Source organism: Ipomoea triloba, chromosome 8, assembly GCF_003576645.1.
Source record: "Ipomoea triloba cultivar NCNSP0323 chromosome 8, ASM357664v1".
Classification (NCBI taxonomy): Eukaryota; Viridiplantae; Streptophyta; class Magnoliopsida; order Solanales; family Convolvulaceae; genus Ipomoea; species Ipomoea triloba.
The window spans coordinates 4,212,375-4,221,977 of NC_044923.1; the positions used below are offsets into that span (position 1 = coordinate 4,212,375).

The 9,603-nt window shown below is 36.9% G+C and overlaps 2 protein-coding genes across 2 annotated transcripts in view; one reads left to right on the forward strand and one right to left on the reverse strand.

The window, feature by feature from the left end:
- The window catches only part of LOC116027280 (activating signal cointegrator 1 complex subunit 2 homolog), a 9,746-nt gene extending 5,355 nt beyond the window's left edge, over positions 1 to 4,391 (forward strand). Inside the window, exons 5-9 of the mRNA XM_031268806.1 lie at positions 72 to 185; positions 994 to 1,059; positions 1,383 to 1,480; positions 2,054 to 2,493; positions 2,680 to 4,391. Of these exons, the coding sequence (XP_031124666.1) occupies positions 72 to 185; positions 994 to 1,059; positions 1,383 to 1,480; positions 2,054 to 2,493; positions 2,680 to 4,064 (2,103 nt within the window). The 3' untranslated portion in view covers positions 4,065 to 4,391. The remainder of the gene's footprint in view (positions 1 to 71; positions 186 to 993; positions 1,060 to 1,382; positions 1,481 to 2,053; positions 2,494 to 2,679) is intronic.
- A 961-nt stretch (positions 4,392 to 5,352) lies between these two features.
- LOC116027730 (interferon-related developmental regulator 1) overlaps positions 5,353 to 9,603 on the reverse strand; it is a 5,939-nt gene continuing 1,688 nt past the window's right edge. Inside the window, exons 2-13 of the mRNA XM_031269464.1 lie at positions 9,168 to 9,333; positions 8,842 to 8,922; positions 8,356 to 8,438; positions 8,157 to 8,272; positions 7,963 to 8,073; positions 7,623 to 7,732; positions 7,148 to 7,457; positions 6,961 to 7,038; positions 6,809 to 6,859; positions 6,629 to 6,718; positions 5,660 to 5,737; positions 5,353 to 5,560 (exon numbers count right to left, since the gene is read on the reverse strand). Of these exons, the coding sequence (XP_031125324.1) occupies positions 5,519 to 5,560; positions 5,660 to 5,737; positions 6,629 to 6,718; positions 6,809 to 6,859; positions 6,961 to 7,038; positions 7,148 to 7,457; positions 7,623 to 7,732; positions 7,963 to 8,073; positions 8,157 to 8,272; positions 8,356 to 8,438; positions 8,842 to 8,922; positions 9,168 to 9,333 (1,316 nt within the window). The 3' untranslated portion in view covers positions 5,353 to 5,518. The remainder of the gene's footprint in view (positions 5,561 to 5,659; positions 5,738 to 6,628; positions 6,719 to 6,808; positions 6,860 to 6,960; positions 7,039 to 7,147; positions 7,458 to 7,622; positions 7,733 to 7,962; positions 8,074 to 8,156; positions 8,273 to 8,355; positions 8,439 to 8,841; positions 8,923 to 9,167; positions 9,334 to 9,603) is intronic.

A 9,603-nucleotide genomic window follows, 5' to 3' on the forward strand; every position in this document is an offset into this window, starting at 1 on the left:
CCCCCCCCCACCCAAAAAAAAAGAAAATTCTCTCCTCCTCCTCTCTCTCTGACATGTATAATTTTTGCCAGGTCGTGAATGCAGTAAATGCACAACCATGGATCCACGATGATCTTACTGCAGTCATTTCTCATTTTTTGAACATTGTTCAGACTATGTATCAACGGTGTTCCTCATCTTTAGAGGTATAGTTTCTGAACATCATTTATCCTATTTGTATATGTAATTGAGGATTAGTTGTGCTCGCACGTTGTTTTTTCTTGCTCATTTATTGCTTTACACTATGCATCATATATATATATATATATATATATATATATGCATTTCAAGACTTGTAAGTTCTAAAGCATTGAATTTGTCTTCATATATCTTCAAGACTTACGTAGGTTCAAGCTCTAGAAGCAACCCATCTAAAAGAACCTGCAATAATGTTAACTGTTTCATTAAGTGAAACTAATTTGTCTGGAAGGGAAACATTGGTTTGTATTACTGAGGTTATGAAACTCAGGGCTGTGAGGGATGAATCGTGACCATGTGCTGCACTGCAGCCAATCTTGCAGCATGAGATATTGCTCAAAGATGTGAGGAACCTACATCTTCCTTCCTCATACCATATTTTGTGTGGTAGCTTTACGCACTTGGTCATCCTCTGAGAGGAATCCAAATAAATTTGAAATCATTACATTGGAATCAACATGAAGCATGGAGGATCCTTAATAGTAAATTTGGGGATTGCATGGTGCATTATAACCACGTGTGGTTCATAAATTTGTGTTTCTTTTTTAAACTCAGGTTAATCACCGTCTGTCTTATTTGAATATTTGATTGTCAACTCAATTGCTTGTATTTTATGTTATGTCTTTACCTTTTATTAACATCTCCTCTTCATAAATTTATTCTGCAACTTCTTGCCCAACTCTGAAATCGGTATCTGATCTTACCTTAAGCAGGTTGGCACAATATTTTGACATGTTTTCTGTGGGGCATTTGCAGGTTTTATTTTCATCAGTTGGCTGTCAAGACCTTGGGCCCACTCGGCTTCTTGCAGACTATTTAGAGGTGACTTGAACTTATTTCCTGTTAGGTAGAAACAGAAAAAGTTCCTTTTATTTTATTTTTATGTAGTTCTGTTACAAGTAAAAAACACACAAAAAAATACATGTGTTCCATGCAAATATAATTCTGAGGGTTCTAGACTTGAATGTTTTCCTTGGCCGTGTATCTACTTACTAAAAGGCGTACTTCCAATAATTGATGATGCATGTTTGTATTCCTTGGTTCTTTTTATTATTATTATTTACCTGCAGTCACTTCTTTGGTTTCTTTCATTAGTGTATGTATATTTATTTCTCTGGTTTTGAGTGTTATGCTCTCACCTGCAGGTAATGGATTTCATAAATGATGCTGTTGTTTCCTTGGATGCATTTGTTAATGCCTACAAACAGTCTGCTGTTTACTTCTCTAGCCCTGTTGAAATGAGGTACTTATTTCCTAGTTGATTTTTTTTTTCCTTTTCATGTCCCATTTTTCTTTAATTTTTTTTGAAGAAATGTATTTACTATTACTTAATAATTGTGTCTGTTAAGAAAATCTGCTTAGGGTCCATATTGTAATATCCACACCAGTAAATGCAATTTTACTAACCAAATCAAACATTTCTATCAATGATACTTGCTCCATGTTTTACAATAAAAAAATATTCGATTGTAGTCTAAACATCAAACTATATTTGCTTGTCATCTGGATAATATTTTGAGTAGATTTAAAATCATTGTTGGCTTGTTGCATTGTTTTACCTTCTGATAGCTTGATATTAGTGATAATGTGTACATTTGTACATGTGTGGGATGTTTTGCATGAATGAGAGTAATTGCTTATGTCACACACTTATACCTAATTCAGTTCAGTAATTTTCCAATTTGCTTATCCTTTTTAAAGGTGTAGCCATTGTAGGCCAATTGTTGTTTTTTATCTCATTAAACTTGCACTTTATTTCTTTGGCTGCATGCTCAAGAAAGCACAATAGTATTCTTTAATATTCATTTTTATGCAGTTATGGGAATGAGGAGATGCTTACTACCCTTGCAAGATTACATGATTCTCTGTTACCATCCTTGCACCGAGGTTTCAATATAATTTTTGCATCTAAAGACAATGGGTCCTCAGATATATCCAGTAGTATGCATTCAAATGTTTATCTTAGTCTGAAAATGTTAGCGACAAGGATAGTAAATTTTGGTTGGAAACTACTGTACTTTTGCTATCTAAGTGACGAGGTTTTCGATGGAAGTTTCCCTATTCCAGTTGGCATGAAAATGTTTCCTGCAAAGGTGGAAGATCCAGTCATAAGAACAGATATCCTTGTACAGCTCATCAGGGATGTCAATGGTGTTTCTTTTTCTTCTCCCGAAGGGCATACTAAAGGGACACTTCTACAAAACATTGAAGAGAATCACAAAATAATGAGCCGGATTGAACTATTGAGAAATGCAGGTAGAACGTTATGTGATATTCAGCCCTATTGAATTTATTTTCCATGTTTTCTAGAGTGAGATGATGACTAAATTTTGAGGTTCTGTCACTTGTATATTGCATCTAGTAGTTGTTGTTATTTTGTTATTTTTAAGTCCAGTTAATCCCATTCAAGCAATATGCTGATGCCAACATAGTTACTTGCAGGGTGGTTTTCTGTGGATGATGATCAACATCGGTTTCTCTCTGGGATCGTGGTCAACCCGCTGAAAGCCAATATTACTACATCTAGCATGCCATCCACTGGGACAGACGGTAAACTGCAGGATGACGAAGACACAGCAATCATTGAATCAAAAATCAGTCAAATAAAAGATCTATTTCCCGAGTATGGGAAAGGTTTCTTAGTTGCCTGTCTTGAAGTTTATAATCAGGATCCTGAAGAGGTTATACAGAGGATTCTAGAGGGTACCCTTCACAAAGACCTACAGTCTCTGGACATTGCCTTAGAGGAAACCCCAAAACCCAAGTCTGTTCCCTCATTGACACCTAATGACAAGGGTAAAGGGAAATTATTGACACCTAATGACAAGGGTAAAGGGAAATTATTGGAATCTGAACCAGTCCCCCAAAAAAGTGTTCACCATGCAGCAGTGAGACATCAAGCTGATGGTTCTTCTAATTCTTCCACATCTGTGGTTGGGAGGTTCATCAGGAAAACAGACACTGACCAACCTGATTCATTGATTCTCAATTCTAGAAGCGAAAAGGATTTGGCAAGGACAGCTGCACTCGTGTCACAGCTTGAGTATGAAGATGAGTATGATGACTCATTTGATGATTTAGGTATGAGTATTGGCGACTCCGCATTGGAGGAAACAGAAACACAGGATGACAAATTAAGTTCTAGCAGGGGAAAGTCTTTGGAAGCTGATGATCGAAGTTATGGTGCTAATCCTTCCAATGCAACAAAATGGGGTTCACGTAAAAAGCCGCAATTCTATGTTAAGGATGGCAAAAACTACAGCTACAAAGTTGAAGGTTCTGTTGCAGTGGCTAATTATAACGAAGCTTCCTTAGTTACTCAATCGCAGAGAGAACTTATACATGGACTTGGACGGGGTGGTAATCTTCCATTAGGTGCTGTCAAAAAGATCGCCGAATCTGCTGCAGCTGCTGCAGAGCGAGGTGATGAATTAAGCGAGGATGGCAGCAGAGGTGGCCGAGGGAACTTCAGAGGGAGAGGGCGGCGTGGGGGACATGGGTTTGGTCGTGGCTACGTTTCTTCCAATCCAGACCAAGGTGATGAGACTGAAACAAATGAGAGCGGTCCAGGAGGCCGAGGGAACTTCAGAGGGAGAGGACAGCGGGGGGGACATGGGTTTGGTCGTGGCTATGTTTCTTCAAGTGCAGCTCAAAAGCCAACTGAGTCTAGTGCAGAGCAAGACAACGAGACTGAAACAAACGAGGAGAGCGGTCCAGGAGGGCGAGGGAACTCCAGAGGCAGAGGGCATAGGGGAGGAGGACGAAATCACAACAGAAGAGACCGCTCCATGAAAAAACATATGTCGGGAGTGACTGGCCATTGGTGAGGACAAAATTTTTCACCACACAACATATAGGAATGTGCACAAGAGAGGTATCCATGAATAGCAGGTTTATAGCATGGTGAAAGGGTTGGATCTGTTCTATATTTGCATTGCTGCTGTGAAGTGGTTCTCAATGTTGTTAGATAAGAGTTAAAGTCAGGTACTGCAATTTCATGTTTTTGAGACGTGGATACCTCCGACCATTTCACTTTTTGGCTTGAGAAGAGAAGATGAAAGCTTTTTATTCATCATTTCATTTTCTCAAGGCTATCTATTGACATGAAACATGCATAAAAATAAGTGAAAGAGATCAAATAGGCTCTTCAACTTTATACGAAAGTGAAATTAGGTCTTTAAACTTTTGAAAGGTGTAATTAAACACTTTAATTTATTAAAATTGGTTAAGTAAGTTCAATTTACATGTTATAGGTAAGCACACTGCTGTTAGCTTTCTTGATAACAGTTCACAAAATAAATTGACACTCGATCGATCGAATTGGTCTCCTTTCAATCAAACCAAGTTGACCAGCTGTTAACAAAATAAATTGACACTCGATCGACCGAATTGGTCTCCTTTCAATCAACCAAGTTGCCTGCTGGTCGGCTTCTCCAAGAAGGCAACCAGCCAACCCACCTCCAAGAAGGTGACAACTCCTTTAGATTAGGAGTGTTAGCGAGCAAATCTTTTGGTAAATTACTCGTGTTTGTGTTCAATAATCCTTAAATTCGAACTTTTGTATGCTTGCCTACTAAGAGTTAGTGAATATGTTTAAAAATGTTCATGAACATGTTTGTTAAGTGTTCATTGAACATGTTCATTTAGTATTTGTTTAAAATTGTTCAAGGACAAATTTATTTAAGTGCAATTTATTTTTATTTTTAAAAAAATAAATTAAGATACGGAGTACTACTTTAGTTTAGCCCCTCCCCCTCTTTTTTTTTTTTTTTTTTTAATTATAATCGTTATGTTATTTGTTTAGTTATTCGTGAATATAAACTATTTCTTGTTTACAAACAAATTATAATCATGAACATATACATGCATTTATTTGTTTAGCATTCATGAACATGTTAAAAAATATTAATGAACACTAACAAACACTTAACAAACATAAACAACCTTGAAAACCCTAACTTGCTATTACAAGTCACTAATATGCTATTAGGTTAAGATGTACCAAAATAACAAGTTAAAGTGTTTAATTGCACCTTTCAAAAATTTAAGGACCTAATTAAACTTCCGTATAAAGATTAGAGGGCATATTTAACCATTTTGCCTAAAAATAAAAACTGAGTGGAAATAATCTTATTATTATCAGGTATTAAGAATTGATCAAATTTCCAAATGTACAATACACTAAACAAATTATATTATGTATTTAATTAATCCACAGCCACAGGTCTTGTTGCACTTGTTCACAAGTGGGGCACATTACATGCAAAATTCCTTGAGTCTTTCAGGCCTCATCTCCAGCTGTATAGTAACCAACATTCCTGTCCTGAAAACACAGCAATTCTCTTTCAACATCTTCATTTTTTTTTTTTTCAATTCTTTTCTTTGCCAATCATAGAATCAAGTTCAGGAAATGGAAACTTGCCTGAGATAACATCCTTTGCTTGTTCATATACTGAGTCCTTGCCTTGTTCAGGACCGAGTTCGGCGACTTGTATAACCTCTGCAATTATATGAAACAATGGAATGTGAGTATGCACTATGCAGAACATTAACATTGAACTCACCAATGTTTTTTCAAGAATCTCAGCAAACAAATGAATGTATAATTATATAAACCAACAAAGCAAATATACAATCACCTTGGACCATAGTCCACATTGTAAGGTGAACACTGATATATGGGTTATGGGTTACTTTTTGAGAGTTCATTTTTAGTGTATTAGTACTACTACATGTTAATATAAGTAAAAATGAACTTTTATTAGTAATTCATGTATAATGTGAGCCACATTCCACATTATAATTTGCTGCTAATATAATAATATGCTTTTACACAAATGGGTTTTACTTGCAATTACTTCATACTACACGAAAGCTCGCAGCCACTACCAAAAGGTGCACTCCGAGTAAAGCCTGCTTTATAGCTTTAGCTGGCAAAAAGGACCACAAAGAGGTCAACCAACCTAGATTGGAAAGTTGAACTTGGAACCTTGTAGTTACCAAGCCAATTGTCCAACCAACTTGGCTGGAGGTTGCCCCAATTACTTCATACTCAAGTGTGTGTGCATCATGGGGTATTGGGGTATTAACAAAGTGCAAAATCCTATGCTGAATAAAAGGCTTTTTAGCACCCAAGAATGGTTAGAATTATAGGGTTAGCATTTGCCTCGAGAAAATTACAAACTTCATTTTCCTTGTGGGGTATTTTCCATGACTATGTACAAGAAACTGGATGTGTTTGTATGTATATGACTACCAATATAACTCATACATAAACCATTGACAACCACACCAGGTTTTAAACACAATATAGTTCTAGTAACACAGTATGAATTGCAGAAAATTTCAATGGAATAAAACACTTCAAAGTGGGGGGAGAAGTCAAACCAACCTTTTCAGTTCCAGATACGCGGTGTTCAGCACCTGAAAATATTTTTTTCTTTGGTGTAAAGCTGAAAACATCTTGAAGGAATTCATTTTCCTGCCCATACATCATCGGAAATCAGAGGGACGGTTCACAATTTAAAAAGAGACTCATGGAATGTTGAAAACTAAAATACGACGAACAGACCTGCATGTGCTTTACAAATCCACCCCCAAGGAAATGTTTTAAGAAGTTGAGCTGTACAATGGTTTTAGACACCGTCAAATATGCAATGAATATTTAAATATATTTATATTTAAAGAAAAAATAAAAAATAAAGAGGAGAGAAACAGGTTAACCTGAATGAGTTCACCCCATGTAGTAGTGTCTAAGGACTCCCCAGCAATCTTCATAGAGGTCTCCGGACTATATCCATACTGCAATGCAATTTATTGCGTTATAAAAAGGCAGTGCCTAACACAGAGAACCAAGTATGGCAACAATAGTAATAATAAATAATGTTCACTCATAATAATAGAAAATTACCTCAAGGAATTCCTGAATATCTCGAAAGGTGTTCCTTTGACTGTTGAGATCTTTCTTGGCAGACCCTTTACCTCCTGCCTCTATCGAAAGACTTCTTACTTGGTTCAGAACTTTAGATCTTAATCCCTGGATATGTACTAATTCTCGAGATTTGGACCCTTCATCTGTGGAGCCGTCACCAGATCCTTTCGCTTCACCAGCAAACTTTTCCAAGTTCCCAACTTCAAAAATCAAAGCAAGTGCTTCACCAGCTGCAATGCGTACAGATCTATCGTCCTTGTCTAGCAGAGAGGAGAAGTAAGAGATGGACCTGCATTACAAGTGTAGTTTAGTTTATTATCGGAGACAAATGCACCGCACTCAAATATGTCATATATGTAAATATATGACTCCACACTTCTCTTCTTCATATTCCACCTCCACACAAATAAACTGGAGGGACGGGAAGGTAAAGGGCAGCGATGTATATACTCACTCTTGCCAACTTTTGGGATTAAGAGTCCATCCGTTCATAGTAGTGAGAAGGAAGGTCCATGCAGACACTACTGCTGTTATAATTGGTGATGAAGGTTTAGCGGAAGACACCTAGGATACAATGCAGAGAAGTTAAAATGTTAGTCTAGGATAACTTTTGTATCAAATAGTAATTCTAAAAATATTGAAAACTGTTAATGCTTGAGACTGCTTGACCAAATGCAGACACATTCAAGCAAAATATCTGAATTCACTGGTCTTTGTGGTTGCTTGATTAGATATGTTTGGGTTAACACAGAAATTCTTTAAACATAAGGAGAATGAGACTGTGAGAGACATACGTTAGGACCCATTTTTGGATGAATGATTTGCCACATCAATTGCATCGCCTTCTCAGTCTCCTCAGGTTCTTCACCTCCAATAAAGGTGATAATGGCCAAACACTCCAGTAGCTGAAATAACGTCCGCAAGTAGCATTGTGAGCAACAAAATTTTCCATTCAAGGACCAAGTATCGGAAAAGAAAAATTATATACCGATGAAATCCTAGAAGCATCGGAACGAGATTTGAGAGCTTCTGAAATAGGAGTGATTGACTCTTCCAATATCTCTTGTGCTTTACTCCCAGAGCCGGTAGTCAAAGCCAAAAGTCCTACAGTGTTACATAAATGTCAAAACTGAAGGTCCAGCAACCAGAAAGTAGGACGAAAATCTGTTACCAAGTAGATCAGTTACCAATAAAATGAGATGCCAAGGCTATCTCCCTTGAGGATCCTTTCTTAATGGAATTAAGACATTGATGCAGCAGCGTTGCAAACCTGAATCAGAAAACAAGATTATTTAAATCCTGAAGGGTGCATTACCACCATAGAGTTAGAGCATTCCCCTTTGTAACTATGAACCTACTGAAGAAAACTACAAAGAACTAACAAAAGTGCACAATAACCAAAAGGATCTAACAAACTCATATTTTTTAGGTGCTTTCTATGACGCATGAATTTAAGACAGACACTCCCCCCTTATGTAATGTTTAGAATTTAGCAAATGCAAATTACTAAAGCCCCAAAGGGTTCACATATATGATATAACTCACTATGAGAAAGCAAACCAAAATCTCGCCTATTCCTATTAGGGTTCTGAAATACTTCAAAGAAAAAATATCAAAATCTTAAACACCACAAAACAATCCAGTTAAGATAGAAATTCAAAACATTGGCTTACTTCTTTTCAACATATTCATGCTGCATGTTGCTATTAAAGACATCTATGAGCGATGCCAAAGCCTTCTCTCTTGTAGCTCCCCTAAAAGCGACAAAACAAGGAATGAGAATTCGCGACATACTTCAAGTACAATAAAACTAAAACCACACCAATTTTTATACCCTAAATCACATACACTTCTAATAAAAGTACCGAAACCAATAGCCAAAACTATCAACTTTCTAACCCACCATAGCTCATTATTAGTAAATACAACACGAGCTAGGGCATACATTGCATCCAAATTCTCAAGATTAGTTCAACAAGTGTGGCGATAAATATTATACCTTTTCTCGTAAAGGGCATCTAAGCATTGATCAAGAACAGTATCCTTATCAAGCTGAACTTCCTCCCCACTAGACACCAACATTTCAGAGCGAGCAGTCGACGATGAACTCACGCTATCTGTATCACTACTATCTAACATGGCAGCATTCCTCCGTTGTGAACTCCCTACAATTTCAATTACCAGAAAGGGAAAAAAAAAAACCCTTAGTTCCAAATTCCATCAACAATTCAACAGTAATCACATCCAAAAACCAAGTAACTCAACTGACAAAGGTGAAAGACCATTCTTTTCATAAATTAAAAAACAGTACTTCCTAGTATATACACAAGGTGCCCTAGAATCAATTAATCTCACACTTAATTCCAATTAATTACTCCGTACAAAAATCTAATTGAATGCTATATTCCATGTTTAACCCCCTCCCCCCCCCCCCC